Here is a 20,872-nt window from a genome sequence, read left to right on the forward strand (position 1 = left end):
CTAAATGACTTCAGGCGTGTTGCCCTCACCTCAGTCGTGATGAAAGTCTTTGAAAAAAATCATCAGAAATGTGATTATGGGAGAGACTGAACATGAGCTGGATCCAATGCAGATTGTATAAAAGCCCAGTAGAGGCGTGGAGGACCAGCTTTTGACTCTACTTACCCTGATTCTCAAACATGTAGAGAGTAAAACTTCAGCTCATCAATTTCTCCCCTGCTTTTAATACAACACAGCTCCATATTTTAATCAAAAGACTTTTAGAACAGTTTGAAACCAGGAAAAACCAGGTTCTGGGGTTCTGACCCAGTGTTCTCCTCCACAGGTTCTCACCCAAGGGTGCGTCTTATCGCCCTTATTATTCATTCTCTATGCAAACGTGTCAGAGCAGATAGGAAAACTGGGCCATTATTAAATATGCAGATGACTCTACAGAAAGAGGGTGAAACTAGACACGATCCAGTCTCTGTTCAATGGTGGGAGGAGTCTTATCTCCAATGAATAAAACCAAAGATATGATTATTGATTTTAGGAAACTACAAAATGGGCACCGAGTCACTTTAATTAAAGGTCAGAAAGCAGCGCAAGTGCAAGTATTTAAATATCTTGGGACCACAATCAATAAAAAACTGAAGAATTGCAAATCTCTTGGTAAAAAGGGTCACAGTGCCTTTACTGCCTCAGGAAACCTGCTCATTTCCACATTGACCGAAAAAAAGTAACTTTGTTTTATCGCTTTGTTTGGTGGCATGGCTCGCTCAGACCTCTGTCACAGAGAAACTCACTGAATCAGATAGTGAGACGGTCCAGTCGTCTGATGGTGAGTCACAGTCCTGTTCAGCCTCCCTGTACTCTGAACAGGTACAGACGATGGCTTTATCAATCCTTAAAAATAGTTTCCTTCCTCTGCGGGGTGAATTCCAGGTTATTTCCCCAGGACGGAGGTTTCTAGCTCCAAGATGCAGGACAAAGCGTTATAAACCAGCTTTGTCCCTGCTGCTGTCACTGAACTCAATAAGAATTGTTTTGATTCATTTTGTTTAATTATCAATATGTGTTTTTCATTAGGTGTGTGTTTTGTGAAGGGATGAAAAATAATGTGATTTTTCTGTAAAACTAATTTACCTTTGGGTATAAATAAGTAACATTAACACGGTCTGTGCCACGGCCTTCATGGAACTAAAAATATCTGGACAGATGAAACCGATATTCAGTTTTATAGAGAAGGAAAGGACACCACATCATCTGTCTAATGATCTAATTGCTGCTATCTGTCAATCTAGTTTTAAATATCATAAGAACCACAAGTAAGCCTGCAGTGTGAGAGCGAAGTGCTCTAATAGGGTGATATGGTACTACGAGGTCATTAAGATAAGATGGGGCCTGATTATTTAAGACCTTGTATGTGAGGAGCAGGATTTTGAATTCTGGATTTAACAGGAAGCCAATGAAGGGAAGCCAAAACAGGAGAAATCTGCTCTCTCTTTCTAGTCCCTGTCAGGACTCTTGCTGCAGCATTTTGGATCAGCTGAAGGCTTTTCAGCGAGTTTTTAGGACATCCTGATAATAATGAATTACAGTCGTCCAGCCTGGAAGTAATAAATGCATGAACTAGTTTTTCAGCATCACTCTGAGACAGGATATTTCTAATTTTAGAGATGTTGCACAAATGGAAGAAAGCAGTCTTACATATTTGTTTAATATGTGCGTTGATGATGCTGTCATCAAACGTGCTTCAAAGTCTGACCTGAGCTGATGACAGTACTTCCTACTCTGTAGTTTTGAACTGGACACCAAATAAAAAGCAAATGCTAATGATGCTGCTTTGTATCTGATGGATGTGTAGGTACTAGTTGGTACACTTTAGCCACGAGGGCGAATTTCAGACAAGTGTGGTAACACGAGAACGTCTTTGCATTAGCAAAGAGACGACTAACCCAGCCCCTCTTCCTCAGTCTCTTAAGAGCTCCACATAAAAAAAAGATAAGTGGATCAATCAGTTCAGTCAGTGACATGGTCAGAGGAAGGCTGACAGAGATCTATATTATATTTTTAAAAATTCACAAGTCAGGAGCAGGAAGACATTAATCTTTGACTTTATCTACACATCATCAGCACACTCAGTGCTACATGTTTCCATTTAAACACAAGAAAGTCATTCATGTGCAACACTGCTCCAGAGCCTGATGACACAGAAGTGGGCATCTCCTCAGCTTGTGGCCTGCTCAAAATGAAATGAACTTTACTGGAGTTGCAGCATATTGAAGATTAAACCAGTCAGCACTGTGAGATGAGAGCAGGCAGGGACCTGAATCTGCACGTCTTCCCTCAGTGATACAGATCAACGGGCAGCATGTCTAAACTGAAATCACACACGGGATCGTGATGAACTGAATATTCACGTTGAAACTCTTTAATGATATGCATTTTAATTTGCTGAGAGCAAAACTAAGGAGCACGACCAGATGATGCAGGGACCATGCAGTCAATGGATGGTCCACTGACTGGTGACCTAACTGAACTCCTGCTGCTGCTCTACACTCCAAAAAGAAGAAACTCTGTAGCGTCACATCAGTCTTTATTGTCAGCATCTCAAATCACGTTATTACATATTATTTTTCACAATGATAAAAGCAGTGAGCAGAAGGTCCACAGTATGAAACGTGGGTGGAACAGCTGGAACGAGCTGCTGTAGTGCAGAAGAGTAAACTTAAAAGCTTCCAGACGTCTCAGTAGTGTTGTCTGCAGCTCACATGCATCTGACTCCACTTTGATCACACGTGAGGTTTGTTAATGAAATGTGAGACATTTGTTTGGTGCATAACTTTGGCAGAGCTGTTTCCCCACCTGCAGTCAAAGTTGGCAATAAGAAGGATTCAGATTTTCAACTTTCAGTAACTCGTCTTGATAAAAGTGGAGACAGTCACGAGGCCATCGCAGCTCGGGACCGGACTGAAGGACTCTAATGTTTTTATGTCTCTGGGTTCACTATTGTTACCATTAGCATGGACACATGACTCAGACCATCACATTTATAAGCCCAAAAGACTGATGTTTTATTATTATTATTATCATTATTTTAACACAGGGTTGTAAAACTGTAGTGCTATGTATGGATGTTTCCTGCAAACCCATCATTTTCTCATCTTGATGATTAATAGTAACAGATGGTTGTTATAAGGACAGAAACAGGTGAGTAAAGACTGAGCCTGAAAACTGCTTTGCTTTTCAATTACTGACTGATTACGTTTCAGCTCACAGATACTTTGGTCGCTTCAGTACGAGATGCCGGTTTGGCTTAAACGCTGCTGCACACGTGCTGACAGCAGCAGCTGTGAGGAAACACGGCTCTTTGGTCAGTCTGCACAACAACATCGGGCTGATGTAGCAAACATTACTGCCACAGGCTCATCACCATCACCATCATCACCATAATGCACAGAATGAGCCGTGTGTCTGTTGTTGTTATCACTTCTATACAATTCAGAACTTACTAAAACTACTGCATCACTAATGACTAATAAACATCAGAATTTCATTATGAACTTTAAATATTAAAGTAGAAATCAATATCAATGTACCATTTATTACAAATTAAGCTACTCCAACAAATAACTTTAACTTTGTTGTTGTGGCAAAATCACTGAGCAGGACTTTCTGAGGCACTAACTGATCATCCCTGCTTTGTGTGAAAACGAAGCTGCAGCTGAATCCACCGAGTTACTGCAGGACAGCTGAGGGCATCCTTGTCACCTGACACAGGAGCCAGCTGCTAGCCATGCATGTGTTTTAGTGCCACTGTAGGAAACATGCAGCACAACGACGACACAAACCAGAGAACATTTCCCAATCACACGGTTGTTGCGTGTGTGTGTGTGTGTGTGTGTGTGTGTGCGTGCACGTGTGGGGATTGCAGTGCTGGTTTTAGTCATGTTGGAATGGTGAGACTGGGATTCAGCAGTCTGCCCTCAGAGGAGGAGAGACAGAAAGCAGACGGGCAGTGGTTTAAGTCCTCGTACATCTGAAGGTTTTGCTGGAGAGACCGGTGTGTGTCGTGTGGGGGTGGGGCGGGGGGTGGGGGCGGCGTCGACCTTTGAACTCCACATTTTAAGCAACGTCTTCCTGGCCTCCGCTGGAGTCTGCTCTCTGTGACACCAGGAACGACTCCCACACCGCCAGGCACTGAAATAAAGACGGACAATATTCATAATAATTACTACGAGTAGCAGCAACATGAACACTGGGTGGAGAATAAAACGGGGCTTCACTGCACATGGAAACGCAGCTCGTAACAACCGAATGTCTTGCTCGACATTGTTTACATGTCATTCTCTAAAACCACATAAATGTGTTTTGGAAGGAATGGAAGGAAGGACTGATCACCAAGATAATCTTTAGTTTCAGTCCTACAACATACAGAAAACAGATTTAAGATTTCACATTTGACCTCTGACCTCAAATCACACCTGCTTTTGTTTCAAGTTGACCCCAGAGTGTGTCCCATCTTTAAACAAAGTCAAGAGAAAGAGAATGAGCTGCCAGAAATACTCAAGCTCGTCATCCATGACCTACATCACGTTTGTGAAATCAAAGTAACCCTCTGTTGTTGGTTCTTGGCAGCCCGTCACACCGAACAGTGTGATCGCACATCGTCTGAGGAGCTTCTCTGATGGTGAACGCCCCCATCATCTCATCACTGCAGTCCCAGTGTGTGTGTTTGTGTGTGTGTGTGCGTGCGTGTGTGTGTGCGTGCGTGTGTGTGTTTGTGTGTGTTTGTGTGTGCGTGCGTGCGTGCGTGCGTGCACGGGGTTTGCAGCGGACTCGACAAAGTGAATCCCCCTCTGTCACATAACCCCCCTAAAAAACGCAGTTATCTTGATAGCAAGAAGCCATGAATTGACAAAGTGATGACAAGCACACACCATCAAGAACAGACACGCTCAAACGCCCGTGTGAGACCTCAGGGTCAGCGCACAGAAAGTTTATGCGAGGCAGTAGCAGTTTGTTCAGAGCGTCGGCACCACGACAGCGCAGCACGGCGTCGCCTCAGACAAACTCCGTCATGACAACCAATCCTAACAGACTGCTGCTGCACTTTCTACTTACACACACATCATCTTGTCCACGCGTGCACACACACGTTGGGTATTCATAGCTTGTGGGGACATCTAATTGGCATAATGCTTTCCCTCGCCACTTACCCTACCCTTTAACCTTTAACCTAACCATAACCCAACTGTAACCCTGACACTAAAACCACATTTTGAGTCTGAAGAATGTGACGAGAGGACGGTGCACAGTCAGAAACACGGCCCTGACTCAACTCTGAGCAGAGGAAAGCCTGATCAGCTGACAGCTCTCCTCCACACTCATTGGTGCTCAGCAGGTGTCCAGAATCAGGACAAACACACAGAGATGGGCAGGGTGTGTTGGTCCTCTTGTAGCACAAGAGGACCAACACTTTAAAAACAGCACAGCAAAGCACCAGAACTCAGAGCGGGGTGGTATTCAGCTGGTGTCAGGAACAAATGTGGGGCCAGTGAAACCAGCTGGTGGGCTGTCATCACCCTGCTGTCCCCCTTCTCACTCTCCACCTGCTTACTGCTCACACAGATGCTCGTGTCACACCAGCCTGTTCATCACCACTGGAAGCAGGAATTAGACATATCCCTCGGTGTAATCCCACCTTCGCTGTGAACCATTTGTTACGCTTACCGCAGCCCTCATACATGCCCCGCACCACTCGGCCACCTGCAGCTTCCTCACCTCTGTGTGCAACCTTTGACCTCTCTACTTAGTACAGTTCTGCCAGATTCTTCTCATTTCTCCCATCATGCATCCTGTCCAGATGCCTGATGAGTGGAGAGAGAGAGGATGCCCAATGAGATAATCTACTTAGAAACCCAACTGTCATCTCAATATCTCCATGGATTTGTTCATCAGGTCACACGGTCATCCTCTCCTTCACTGTGCACACTTTACCCAACTAATCGCTTGCACTTCCTCAATTTGTACGTCCACAGAAACCATGGATTCAGGGTGTTATTTATTTTAAATATTATATTATATTTATGGATATACATTTTCTTTATGGCGATCCGTGCAGAGTATGTCCTGGACATCCCGAAGTCAAAATGGGTCAATGGGTGGTGGACAAGTAAAGGAAGACGGCCGTAGTGACAGATGTAGCGATACCGAGTGACAGCAACATCAGGAAGAAGGAAGATGAGAAGCTGCAGCAGCACCAAAGGCTCAGAGATGGTATTTCTATTTACAGCAGCCCTTCTCCAGCACACTGTTGCTATGAGGTAACCATAGAAATGGGCTCTGCCATGCAGAATGAAGGCAGAGCTCCTCATAACTGTGTATCACAACGATAATCAGTGCATCATCAATAACACAATAAGAGCCGGAGCTGGCGACACAGTCGACCTTTACATCATTCATATATGAAGAACTGATGGCTTTATTCATCAGTAAGATAAAGTCAATATGAAAAGAGGAGCGCCTCAGTTTGTAACATACTGGAATATTTAGAATTTGAGCCATTTTGTTACATTTTGTATTCATTTGGTACTTTAACTGGTTTGTTACATTCTTGACTACATAACTAAAGTATTCTGAGTCTGATGAATAGATCATGAATAAACTTGTTATGTTTAATATTCTTTTGCCAGTCCTGCTTCACATATGACTGAGTGGACCTGATGCCTTAAAGTATCACATTGACTGTTTTTGACTTGATGTAGCAACACCACCCCTTCTTTCCTTGATCTCTCTATCCTCACTCATTTACTTCCATCTATTTCTGAGTCCTGCCCTGCATCGCTCCTAGCTGCTATCAAATCCTCCCAGGTGGAGGTTTCTTATTAGATTCTTATAGCCTCTCTGGGCTCCAGACCAATAAATCATTCACAGCCCCCATGGCCACGCTGGCCCACATATGCACCTGAATAACAATATGTGCACACAGCCTCTGTGATCACTCAGATGGAAACTTATCTAACACCCCAGTGTCAGCTAAGTTTGCACACAGTGTGCAAACACTAAGCACTTTAAACGTACGGCGTCGCTGTGTTCCACTAAAGGCACAAATGACCCAGCTCAGGAAGCTCAGGCCTGCCCATTCACCCCACTGCAACTCTGATTACTGTGTGTACACTGATGCCCTCACTCCGGCTATTCTCCCCTCCTCTAAAGAATGGCTCTCATTATTTTCTTAACACCTTCCCCCGTGCTGCGGTTCCTCAAGACAACACAAACTGCTCTCACACCAAACCAAACCGTGCCTCAGCTTTCACACAGTGGAGTTGCGCTTGCAGTGATGTAGCACCTCTGCTGAAGAGGCCTCTGATGTGGAATAGATATAGAAAACAAGGCCAATGAGACGTGTGAGCCAAAGAGGCAACCGCTGCCCAAAACTGTGGACGCACTAATTGGATTTATGACTTTTGGCTTTTTCTCTGCTCGCTGTTTCTGACTGGAAAACAACTTCCAATAACTTGGCTCCTTCCCTATTGGATTATACCCACACAGAGACGGGCATGCCGTGGCCAAGGCGTGCCTGTTTCTCTCCTCTCAAAGACCAGAACAAAGTGAGCATTAGCTTAGAGTAGATCACAGGAGGCAGTTACAGCTGGGTGAATCCTTTCACCTATCAGCTCTGCATCGTCTATGATAGGATCAGACATTAGGACTTTTTAAACAGAGACCTGCTCCAGACTTCCTGGTTCCACTGGATTCTGAAAAAGGACTTTTGTCCAGGTTCACACACACGTCAGCTCTCTCTTTATACTGGGCCTCCCAGTACCCGGGTCTCTTTATACTGGGCCTCCCAGTACCCGGGTCTCCTTTCTTCATCACCCCGACTAGCCCGCTGGAGTATAACATGTAATGTTCATAAAGCACGATACGAGGTGCTGCACATGGTTCATTATTGAAGAATGTGATAACTGGTTTCAGAAGCCTTTGTTATTAGTTTCTGACACTGTCCATGAAACACTTCTCAAATGTAACTTAACTGAGTAAACAAGAGAAAACATTAGACAAACTGACCATTCTGAAACTCAGATATTAAGAAATTAGCTGCCAGGAACATCCCGAGCCTCCTTCCTCTGTTCAGAGGACACACCAAACACCTTACTGGCAGTTTCTCTCAGCACATCATCTGGTTACTCTTCCCGACGACCCAGAGCTGAACTGTGATCAACATTCTTCCTTCTTCGGCTTCCACCATTTAATCACCAGCTCTACCTTCACTTCCTTCCTCTTCATACTTCTATCTCCCTCCCTGGTCTTGAAGTGTTCACTGTAGATATTTCACAAAATCCACGATCATGTCTCCTTTTGCATTTCTCTCTTTAGCACCTTACCTACCCAGCACCTCCTCATCACCTCTGTTTAATTCACTGAAGTCTACTCCAAACTCCAGTCTTGCCAACTCTTCATGATACTCTCCTCCACTTTATCCATCTTCTTCCAGAATTCCCCTTTCTCTTCCCGCTGACCTCCGACCTGTGGAGCATAGGCACTGACAGCATTCAACACCAACACTCTGATTTCCATCTTCAGACTCGCGATCCTGTCTGACCCTTTCTTCACTTCCACATCTGCTTTGTTGGAGTGTCTTTACAATTTAAAGCAGCTTGATGCGAATGCTGTAGTGACTGGGCTTCAGACCAGGAGGACGGGACAGGTCATCCTGAAAACAAAATGATCCTCCAAACCAAAAGACAGAAGGAAAACGCTGCTGATGCTGACTGTAATTTAATCCAATAACTCCTGACTATTAGACTCAGTGTGTAAGCTGCCATCAGCCAGTGTTGCTGAGTGAGACAGAGAGAGCTGCAACGCTGCAGGTTGGTCAGAAAAAACACCAAAAGGCTGCACATGCTTAAGAAGCCCCCACAACCCACCTGCATTAGACAAACTATCAAGTACTCATTGAGCATTCAGCATACACTCTTCTTACTGGTCAGCTGGCACATTCAGTGTGACATGCCCTTTTCCACTTCAAACCACTGACAGGAGCACAGACGGCACCGAACACCGAAACTTTAAAGTACACCAATCAACACAATCACAGGAATATATTGTCAATGCCTTCAGTATTATATTCACTCATGAAAACATAGAAATCAAGTACACGAGTTAAGAACCTTTGAGTTTGGTTAATATTTCTGAAATATTCCAAATGAAAACTAACACAGCTCCTGAGGTCAGGGCCTTCATCAGGTGCAGCAAAGGTCCAGTTCACGTCTGGACTCTGCAGCAGAACCACAAACACCACAGCCTTTAGGACTGATAGGATGTCCTGATTGAGTTTTTCAGATTACTGTAAAAGTATGAAGGAGGTGAATTAGCAGGATGTGCTGCAGAGTGGGTGGAGCGATCACTTCCTGTTTCAGCTCCACACATGGCCCAGCAGCAGGCACTGCACGTTCCTAACAACTGAATTCGTACGAGAGTGTGTGGGCATGAAGGACTTGACTTCCACTCATCCAGCTCAGTGTGTTGTTGAAGATAAAGGAAGGCTCGCCCAGTCATTTCCTGTCCAGGTCTTATGTGTCTAATCTAACACTAAACACTGTGTGAGAATCCAGCCCGGTCTCTGATCCAGGACCAGTACGGTCCGCTCAGCAGCACACACGCCGCTCTAAAGCAGTAAGACCAGTCCAGCCTTTGTTCCACTGCTCAGTGGAGCCGAGAAGAATCCACAGAAGAGACGTGTTACATTGACGAGTGGGAGAAGTTTCATCTCCAAAGTTATGATGAGAGGTGGAGTCAGTGTTCTACCTGCAGGATGTGGAACCATGAAGTCAAAGAGCTGACGTAGGCACAGAACGGACTGCAGGCAGAGTTGCTGCCCTCTGCTGGAGCACAGAGGAGCTGGGGGTGTGTCTGGGTGGAGACTGCAGGGCTCCAACCAACTGAGTGAGTGCTGTAAGAGCTTTCTGCTCCACCAGCGTCTCTGCTTCAGCCATCTGCAATAATATCTCAGTGCTCTTCACTCAGTTTACCCTTGGGCATACACAACACACATTTTAATGACTCCTGAGGTGAAAGTGAATTAAATGGAAGTCATCAGTACAGTCAGAGTGTCATGTAAGAACAAATGGACTCTGAGCCACAGCTGCTGAGCACACACTTCAACAACAACAGCTCAGGCTGCTCTCACACTCACCTGAACAGCCCACAATGTTCTTCAATACAAACCAAGGTCAGGTGAGATGAAAGGTGTCTCTGCGTGCTGCGTCTAAGCTTCTCAGGTGAGCTCACCTTCTCGTAGTACTCCACGTTCTTCTCTGCAGCGGAGATGAAGGCTGATCTGAGGTCAGTCTTCATGCTGCGCTGCCAGCGGAGCCAGTCTCCCTTCAAGCTGTTGTTGGCCTGCTCCATCCGATCTGCCAGGACATCCACCTCCTCCTGAAGCTGCCGCCAAACACACGTTATGCTTATTGACATATTGTGGTTCATTATGGAAACATGACGTCCTGATGTATCCCTGTGCTCCTCCCACAGCACGCCTCTGTGCCAACACAACAGCCAGTGCATTAACTGGTTCAATACAGCACCTACTACACTCACCTATACAGGTACATGTATCTATACACATGTACTTGTACCTGTGTACGTGTGTGCATGTGTGCAATTGTGTGAAGCTGTTTATTCCACACCTATTTTCACCTGGCAAAGCATTTACACACACACACACACACACACACACACACACGTCAGTGTAGAAGATGAAGCAGTTACAGAGGTCAGTGTGTGCACTTCACTTAGATAACAGTGCCCCCTCCTGGCCACAACACGTATACACACACACACACACACACACACACACACACAGCCTGTGGAATACGTGAGTCATAAAGTCGAGCATTTCTTCCCAATAAAGGTGACGTTCTAGAAGGAAGTTTAATGTGCGATGTCTGAGAAGCCTCTCGTCTTATTGGCCAGTGTAGTCAGCTGACACAGACTCACACACAGACTGCGTGCAGTGTCCAGCACCTCAGTCACATGTGAGTACAGATTCCACTAACCAATCAGATCACTTCTCAGCGCTCCATCTGTATGATGGGTTCAAACACCAATGCTCCAAAGCTGCTGTGTGTCAGACACTTTTAGTGGTTTTGGGTTCACAGTAGACAAATCAAGAGCATAACAGTATTCACTTTCAAAATAAAAGACCTAAAGGATGTGAGAGATAAGGGGCTGCTTATGATAGCTGGTTGCTCAAGCCTCTGTTTTGACCTCGCTGCTTAAATTCAAGCACTTTAAAGCTTGCCGGTGCTGGTTGAGGAAATTATTAGTGGGTGTACAGGAGGTTCTGGTTTCCAGGGTGACGGAGAGCCAGCTCCTGCAGCATCCTGTGTGACTGAAGGGAGGTGAAGGAGCAGGCTGTTGGATCACCTGTGGACCAGTGCTCAGTGGACGATGGAACCACAACCTGCAGCTCTGAGGTTCTCACCTGCAACTGTAAATGAGTGGAGTTCCACTTCCACTGAGGCCGTCAGTGGAAGTGGGTTAATGAATGTGAGAGCAATAACAACGTATGGTGAAAGCCCAACAACCTCACAGCAGGATGAGCTGTAGTTTAAAACAACCACAGTGTTTAAAGAGTCTCCTTCAATAAGCACATTCATAACTGCATTAAGACAAAATATCACTCGAGGCCTCGATTCCCCGCAGAAGAACCTTTAAGGCCAATAAACCTGCAAAGAAGCTCCGAGTATGGATTTACTCAACAAACTGCACAGTAATGTAGTGAGCTCGGCTGTATCGCAGCTGCTGCCCAGTCGCTCACAGCATTTGGCTGTCAGCTAACTAAGTGATGAAATTAGGTCATAATGACGCAGACTTTAGGTCAAATGTAAAGCAGCTACATGGAGGAAGCACAGACGGTGTATGAGGGAAAAGCACAGCCAGTGGGTCAGCAGCTGAGTCAGGACCAGATGTGCTGACAGATGTGAAGATCAGTGCTAGCCCGGACAAGCTGGACTCCTTCTGGCGTCCTCTTTGATGGCCATGAAGAAACATTTAGATCAACATTTTCCCAACAAAGACTGTTTATGTTTGGAAGTGAGCTGAACAGCGTGATTAGACCTGATCTCCAATGATCTGATCAAATCTTTCTCTCCAACGCACAACGCCACTACGATGCTCTGTATGTGTGTGTGTACACACACACACACACACACACACACACACACACACACAGCATGTTTGTGTGGATGCTTATGCTTATGAGGTCCTGCATGTCTACGACCATGGCACCTGGTTGTAGACATGCTGAACAGGTGCTGTCAAACTGTGGGCTGTACTGAACTCCAAGTTCTGAGAGTCGATGTGATGTGTACTTTGGTTTTTAAAGTGTGTAACACTGCTACACAACACTGGCTGTTTGGAATTAAGGGGAAACACAGGCTGCACGTAGAACTTCTCATTTTCTAAATCTAGATTGTCTGAATTTGTGGGCGGTGCCAACTTTACGTGCAATCTGTCCTGCTCTCCGTCTTCCTCACCTTCATCACCCATTACACCAGAAAACACCCAGCGGAGACTGTATAGTGACTGGCAACCACAAGTTATCATAGAAGGTGTGGTAGTCATGTGACTACCACACCTTCTATGACAACTTGTGGCACAGTTTGTTACACTATGCTGTGAGAAAACAGGCAGCACTACTGCCTAGTGAGGAGTGAGACAGAGCAGAGAGCAACACAAGCACGACTGACAGCAGCTGCAGAGACCTGCCGGGTCCACACCCACAGAGCGGCGAGACCCATTTCCCTCCCAGTAACACCGCCGCCTTCTACAGCAACACAGTGAAGCTGAATGAAAGCATGTCATTCAGCTTTCCTCTGACATTCACTTCTCATTAGTGCAGGTCTGTTATAGGCATTAGCGGGCTGATACACAGCAGAACCTGGAGGGCTGGATTAAATCAGAGCTCGCACAAAGCACGAGTACAACGGCGGTCTGTGGGGGAAGCACAGCTTCTTAATTAACATCTAACAGATGGGACTGGATGTTGGCCTGATGAGGGGGACAGACACCTGCAGGTCACACACACACACACACACACACACACACAAAGATGCCTTTCTTCTCGGGTCTTCGCGTCCTCACATCACGAAGCGAAGCGTCATCTAAGAAGGAATTTTTCTCCTGCCAAGATCAGTTGTCAGTGCACAGCAGGAAGTAATATCAGCAGCTTTTCTTCACTCTGAGCTCGGCACAGACTTCCAGCCTACAAGCAGAGATATTCAGATAATCCTCCCAGGGAGCCCTCTCCTCCTTCCCAATATGTGGTGAAGGCGGCTCTGCGAGAGAGGCCCACTGCACGCCTCACTTTATTACAGCTAATCTCAGAGATGACCGCAGGACGGCCAAAGGCAGGGCTGGCTCAGACACGTGCAGGGACGGAGGAAAGTGTGTGAGTGCTCTTTTATCAGCATGTGTGGATCAAATTAAACTTACTGCTTCCTGCTCCACTTTCCTGGTCAGCAGAGCCTCGTTCTTGGCTTCAAACTCTGCCTGGATGTTGTCTCGCCGTCTCATCACAGCCTGCCACAAACCACCAGAGACCTGCTGTCAGTGCACATGCTCCAACACATGCTGTGACGTTTTCACTCACACACTCAGGTGACACAAAGAATGTGACATTTGCAAATAGACACATGACATCACAGAGCAGCACTTTGTTCTTATCTCCATCTTCTCTGTCATACATGTGCTTTCCCAGAGCTGCATGAACAAGGTTAGGTCGTTAGTTTAAAGGTCACACTGCTGCATGCTCCCTTTCCACAGTGAATCTCAGATGTTACCTGTGGAGTGGCTGAGTCACAGCCAGTATCTGCTCCACACACTGTGCTGTGTCTGCTCTACTGTTAGTGGCAGAAGTGTCACCTCCATGCTACATGCTAAGGCTCACTAACACTGCAGCTGCTGCTCAGGAGGTAGGACAGGTTGTCGGTTCAATGCCTGACCCCCTAAGTCTGGATACCCAGACAGCGAACACCGTGGTTCCCCCGAGTCCCTGAATGGGCGCACAGCGTTTCGAGTGTTCGGTGTTCAACTTTGACATCACACCTTGTCTTACCGCTGCTCTGCATCAAGCCCCACCTGCAGAGCACCATCACAGGTGAAGCATGCTCATGCCTCACCTTGAGCGTTTCAGCGCAGAGGACATACTCGTGCAGGGCAGGGACCAAGACCTCAGACAGATGCTGGATGTGCTCTTCTGCTTCCTTACTGCACTGCACCACACAGCTGGCCATGCCCTTCAACGGCTCCGTCAGCTCCTCCTCCAACTCCCCCCACCGGGCGTAGGTGGGACTGTACTGCTTCAACTCGTCCACGTACTCTGGAAGCACAGAGGAAAACACAAAGACTCATTTTCAGACCAGATGGTGCCGTTAGCTACACAGAAGCAGGTCACAGGAAGTGTTGCAAAGAATTAAAGGTTGAGACCCTCTGAACACATCACATGTGAGTGGAAGGTGTCTGTTCAGACACGGAGTGGGTAACGTGTTAGGAGAGGAGGGTGCCGAATGGAAAAGAGGGCTGAATCCAACTCCGACAGCCTGATGATCAAAGTGAGGAAACGATGTGGCAAAATGCTGCTCAGTAGTTTGGATGGCCACAGATGCCTGTAGTGTTTATTATCACTTACCTCATTAACCCACTGACATCCGTTCACATAAGCACGTTTTTCTCTCTAACACACATTTACACTCAGACAGTAACTTGGGTTAGTGTGCTGCCCAAGGATATCTGGCACACACACTGGAGCAGAATCATGAGGAAAACCCTCATGAAGTTAGTTTCTCATTGTGTGGTTAGAGGCACTGACACCGGTGACCTGCAGGAGGTCATTTGTAGCTCTGGCACTGCTTGTCCTGCTCGTCCTGCCACAGAGGAGCCCTGCAGATGGGTTAACGGGCTCTGCCCACAGTTTACCTGCCTCGATGCCATACTGACTAAAAAGTGTTTGAACAGTGTATGAGAAATTCAGAGTTTTTCACTTGGACCGCAAACATGTATTACCCACAATTCACCTACACAGCTGATGAGTGATAGCACGGATACTGGTGACACTGTAACACAAGAACAAAGTGTGGAACAATATGTGCACATAAATATGTTGTAAACAGAGATAATGTAAGAGGAATAAGAGGAACTCTCCTCCAAAGAAGAGTCATATTGTCATGTGCAGTCATGGCTCAGCCATCTCTCCATCAGTGACCACAGAGACATCACTCATTGGGTCAACATGAGGGGAGGAGCTGTGCTGGGTTGTAAAGCAGCTTGCAGCTGTATGCAGGCTAAAGCGGCTTAAACTGTGTACATCATATGAGATGTACAGAGGGTGCCAGCAAGCATCTGAGTCCGACTCCTCTGATACGGAGAAATAACAGCTACGTCCTTCTGGGAGGAGAGCCTGGAGCTCACTAAGATGGACAGATGACTGCTTTCTGCTGGATTGGGAATACCTCTGAACAGACAGACGGATACCTCTTTGTTCCTTGACGATTCTCTGGGTGACTTTGTCCATGCAGCACATCTTGTTACTGAAGTCGTCTACGTACTCCTGCATCACAGCGAACTCCTCTGGCCGGCTTTTGAGTCCTCGGACCGAGTTGGCCACCGCTCTCACCGTCTCCCCCACCCTGCTCAAGAAGCCCGGTCCCTGTTTCCTGTGGGGCGCCAGATCCTGGAGGAGCCACACATTCAGAGGGTCAACATACCACCGAGTCACAATTCAATGCATTCTAAAACTAGAAGTGCTGTGTGTGTGTGTGCGCGTGTGTGTGTGTGCGTGCATGCGTGTGTGTCAGACACACACCTGTGCAGTGAGGAAGACTTGGAAGTGCTGGCTGTATGACAGGATGGGATGCTCGGATATCTTGTTGAGGAAGCGGTGCAGGGCTCTCCTCCTCGTCTCAATGAAGTCGTCGTTGAAGCGCTCCACCATGCCTTTCATAACAAACTTCTCTGGGAGGGGCTGGAGACAGAAACGACAGAAGAGTCGACGATATCAGACCGGAAGCTGTTCCACGTCACCCCATTTACACATGCTTGTCCATAAAAGTGCAGAAGAGGGCGAGACGCATTAGACTCTTCGTAGCAGTCTATTTTTAGTGGTCAATTCTAGCAGAGCAGCTTTGCATGAGTTGTGAGCAGCAGCTGGGTGGGGCTACGTGCCTGAGAGGACCACATGTGTGATATCCTCTCTATGACAAACACACCTAAGAGTAGCTCTGTCCTGGCAGAGCAGTAACCTAACCAAGATACGCACAGAGCTGGAAATGAGGACGATGGCTTTGCTTGAACTTCAGACCTCAACAATCTTTCACGTTGCAACAGCACAAAAAGCAAAGAAAGGGAAGCTCAGAAATGGTCCTGCAGTCTGTGACTGTGAATGAATGAAGTGATGCATTCACATGCCTTGCAGTAGTGTGCAGCAGCCCACAGCTGTGCAGGGCAGTGACCTGGTGAGCTGATACGTACGTGGACGATTAGTGTGGGGTGCTTTTCTTCTAGTTTGCTGCGGAGCCACACAAAATCCTGGTAGCGTCGCCGTACCTCGTACTCACTGGAGTCAAAGTCACTCCGAGTGGTCTGGAGAGAGAGAGACACATGAGTACAGACAGTATCAGTTAACACACACATATGCATACATTTACACTACTGGTCAAAGGTTTTTGAACATGCCAGTTTTCCCAGTTCTTTATTGCAATTCAAGTTGCTCAAGGCCAACAAATTACTTGAAATGGTTCAAATGTAAGTGGTGAACTGACAGAGGTTAAAAAACGGTCATCCAAAACTGAAAAATAATGTACATTTCAGAATTATACAAAATGGCCTTTTTCAGGGGTTTAAAGCTGCTCTGCAACAATGGAGGCTGATCGAGCCTTGAAAGCTTCTGCTACTAATTCCTGGAGGAGGAAGTGTGATGGTCTGGGGCTGTTTGCTGGACCCAGGGTTGCTGACTTGTACAGAGTGAGAGGCTCCCTGAACCAAAACCACAGCAGTCTGCAGCTCCATGCAGGACCCTCTGGTATGTGTCTAGCTGGTCAGGAGTTCATCCTACAGCAAGATAATGACCCAAACTTGAGTCCAAGCTGTGCCAGAACTACCTCAGAAAGAAGAAGAAGATGGTGAGCTTGGAAACATGGAGTGTCCGGCACAGTCTGCAGACTTAAACCCCATCGAGCTGGTTTGGGATGAACTGGACAGAAGAGTGAAAGCAAAGCAACCTACAAGGTCCACATTTATGGGAACGTCTGCTACAGATATGGGAGAATATTTGATTTCTGTTGCAGACAGAATGACACGGCTGTGTTCAGCTGTTACATCTGCCAAAGGAGGCTACTCTGATCAGTAAAAATAAGTAAAAATAAACTGATTCCATGATTTCTTCTTTAACTCCAACTGCTTATTCATACCATGCTTTCATTTCAGAGTGAAATCAGACATTAAACTGCATCATTTTCAATAAAAACTGGGAAAGTTGGGGTGTTCTGAAACGTCTGACCAGTAGTGCATTTATGCCTAAAATTGCTCTCATTCAAATCAACTATTCAATATTTTTTTCTACACTAAATTAAAAAAAAACTGAATGAAGTGAAACTTTTTATTTGAACCATTTTTGAACCATCAGTTATCCACAGCGGTTTTCACAGGTGGCAGTACTGTCACAGTAAGGATCTTGCTGTGGTCAACACTTTGAAAACACCCCACATGTATAAATGTGAACTGTTTTCAGTCCCGTTGCCTCACATAGATGAAATGCAGCACCTGTGCAGTCTGCCTTTACAAACTGTTCACACTACAGAGACTAAATGCTTTTAATGGCAGAAAGCATCCAAACAGCACCGCTGTGTCTGAGACACGATGTGACCACGCTGATGCAGGACGACCACCTCACCCTGGTCACCACTCTGTACAAGACGAACGTCTCGATCGCCGTCACTTGGCTCTCTGGGTGGTCGACGGTGACGAAGATGTCCTTAGTGTTGACAGCCTCTTGGCCCTCATCATCGTCCTCCAGTCTGTACTGGTTGACCATGGAGCTGGGAGAGTTGGGCATGGGGCTTCCATCTGGCAGGGAAGTATTCTGGCCCAAAGAGAAGATGCAGTGGATATTAACAGCAAACACAGCCTCGCTCACTCACATCAGTGTCAGCTGTGTGTGCACTCAGAGACCTGCAGGCGCAGAATCGCTCAGGTCAGCTCTGGAAACAGTCAATGAATTCAGGATAATGTTCTTCACCAAAGCATCTGCAGTTTTTAACTGGTGAACATGTTTATGTTGTTATAGAAGGAAGACTTTGCTTGATGAAAGCTTAGTGAATGTTTGTAGAAAGTAAACAAATGAATAAATTAATGCAGTGTCTGAATAAACAGGGCTGTGCGATGTGACCAAACTCTCCTGTCCCGATATAAACATTTATCATCCCGATAACCATATAGACCACAAACTAGTACTTTTTCTGTAAATTCAGTGAATCTCGGCCAACTCGACCTGTGTGACGTGTTTTCAGCTGGGCGTCGTGTACCTGGAGTCGAGTGTTTTGACCGATGCATGAAACTTTGTATTTTTAGTTATTTCTTTGTGAGTATTTATTACACGGCGTGCTGCGGAGAAAAGCCTGCTCCAACCTTTCAGTCTAAGGTTTACTTTCTCTTTCATTCTTGTGTAGGTGGTAAAAGAGGTTTGTGTTTGAGTCTGAGGCAGGCCCGGTTTGTGCCATCATTTGTACAATAGTACAGTTTTCTGGTCCGTGTCAGACTTTTCAGAACCAAACCATGTCCTCGCTGGACGTGCTGGTAGGGCTGTTCGATATAACGATATATATCTGATGATGATATGAAAACTATTGTTTCATATGACGCTATCGTTTGTTTCGAGGTGTCACAAATAAACTGTGTACAGCAATAATTTTTCCCTGTTCTGATGGTCCCTGTAGCGGCTGTATTCATTTCTTAAAGTTCTCTCTTTCTCTTATATTTAAAATAACCACACTACACACGGACAGGCGACTGTTTTTACGCGTTGTCGTTAGCAACAACGACGGGAAACCCAGTGTGTGGCTCCGCCGTCCGCTTGTTTATTTTCCACATAAACCTTTCAAAATAAAGTTGTTGAGATTTTTCAAAATAAAGTGAAATGTTGACAAACAGAAGGACCAGTCCAAACAAATCGAGGCCCTTATTCATAAACGAGGGGCTGCCTCTGTAGCATGGACATGGGTTGGTTCTGACACGGACCAGAAAACTGTACTCTGCAAATTATGCAGCACGCCGTGTAATAAATACAAAGAAAATGGCGGCCGTTACAACTTATGCCTAAAAATGTATCGTTTCATGCATCGGTCAAAACACTCGACTCCAGGTAACCGACGCCCAGCTGGAAACACTTCACGCAGGTCAAGCTGCCCGAGATTCACAGAATTTACAGAAAATGTAAAGTTTCGGTGATATATATCATTGTTAGGACGATAAATGTCTCATATCGGGATATGAGAGTTTGGTCATATCACACAGCCCTACAGTATTCTCTGCGCCCGATGAAAAGGTAAACTGCGGATTTTGCGACACCACGAAACAAACGATTGTAATTTGAAACGATAGATGTTTCCATTTGGTCATGTTGCACAGGCCTGTGAATAAAACTAAAGGATCTAATGTTGGAGTCGAGGTCCTGTGTTGGATATCGAGTGTTTTAGCCTCCTTGGCCTCGTGTGTCTGAAAAACTCAAACACACATTTTATTTGTTGTTATCCATCATCCATCCTCACTCATAGTTTCTACTGAATTTGTCAGACTTTATTTGATTTAGTGCTCAGCTAAAATAAAAGAATTATTGTGGGTGGATTTAGTATCCAGAGAGCTCTCTCCACAGATCTGTCTTCACAAATAAAATTTTAACCATGAGAAAAAAAGCATCTTCCTCCAAACCTGCTCAAAGAGGTCGTACCATGACTGAAGGCTTTCATCTTAAACATGATGACTCAGGCCTTTAAGGTGGCAGCATTGTTCATTTTTTTCTTCAAAAACCATTTTTTCTGATTAAAATGAGACGATAATTAAATAAAAAAATAATGCACAGGATAAAAACTGTGATGAAATGTACTGACACTTCATCAATGGATAAAAACGAGATGAAAATATTCTGGAGAGATGAGATCCTACCAGAACTAATTAAGTTGTGTAAAATGACAGGACGAATTTGGAAGTGATCCAATCAGAAGCAATCTCGTTGTGCAGCAAAGTTAGAAACACACATTTGAGCCGGTCCTCACAAACAGGATGGGCTCCCATCGAGCTCCCCGCCATGACAAAATGTTAAACTCGAGAGGAAGAGAAGGACAGCCAAACAGAGAGTCTGTAAACTGTGGAGCACCTCTAACCAGTAAAAACACAAACTTTTACACTTTATATTTTTAGTCAACAACAGTTTAACACGGAGCATGAAACTGCCACACAGAGTTTATAGCTGCTGCTGATTTTCAACCTTTGTCCCTTGTTGGGCTTTTACATTCACAACACTCAGCTACATAAAACCATTATATACTACAATTACAAAACTAAAAAGAAGTTAACACACAGCACTATCACATAGGGCTGCCACGATTAGTCAACTAGTCACGATTACGTCGACTATTAAAATCGTCGACGACTAATTTAATAGTCGTCGTCGTCTGAGGCTACGTGCTGCTTCCCAGTGATCCACAGCTAAACCTAATAAAAACCCATGACTTGTCTCATCTCTTGTCACTGATGCTCCTCGAGCACCAGGAGCAGCTCGTCTCTAGTCTCCCACCCCACTGCTGGATGAACTCGGACTTAAGGGCAACTG

At 45.7% G+C, this 20,872-nt stretch overlaps 2 protein-coding genes across 2 annotated transcripts in view; one reads left to right on the forward strand and one right to left on the reverse strand.

The window, feature by feature from the left end:
- LOC112847800 (syncytin-A-like) overlaps positions 1-20,872 on the forward strand; it is a 670,150-nt gene that overhangs the window by 313,962 nt on the left and 335,316 nt on the right. The window lies entirely within an intron of this gene.
- The window catches only part of snx7 (sorting nexin 7), a 40,300-nt gene continuing 21,989 nt past the window's right edge, over positions 2,562-20,872 (reverse strand). The window contains exons 2-9 of the mRNA XM_005456481.4: positions 17,939-18,127; positions 16,519-16,629; positions 15,854-16,012; positions 15,523-15,721; positions 14,172-14,371; positions 13,486-13,572; positions 10,279-10,431; positions 2,562-4,182 (exon numbers count right to left, since the gene is read on the reverse strand). Coding sequence (XP_005456538.1) covers positions 4,108-4,182; positions 10,279-10,431; positions 13,486-13,572; positions 14,172-14,371; positions 15,523-15,721; positions 15,854-16,012; positions 16,519-16,629; positions 17,939-18,127 — 1,173 coding nt within the window. The 3' untranslated portion in view covers positions 2,562-4,107. The remainder of the gene's footprint in view (positions 4,183-10,278; positions 10,432-13,485; positions 13,573-14,171; positions 14,372-15,522; positions 15,722-15,853; positions 16,013-16,518; positions 16,630-17,938; positions 18,128-20,872) is intronic.

This window comes from Oreochromis niloticus, linkage group LG9, assembly GCF_001858045.2.
Source record: "Oreochromis niloticus isolate F11D_XX linkage group LG9, O_niloticus_UMD_NMBU, whole genome shotgun sequence".
NCBI classification, from domain to species: domain Eukaryota; kingdom Metazoa; phylum Chordata; class Actinopteri; order Cichliformes; family Cichlidae; genus Oreochromis; species Oreochromis niloticus.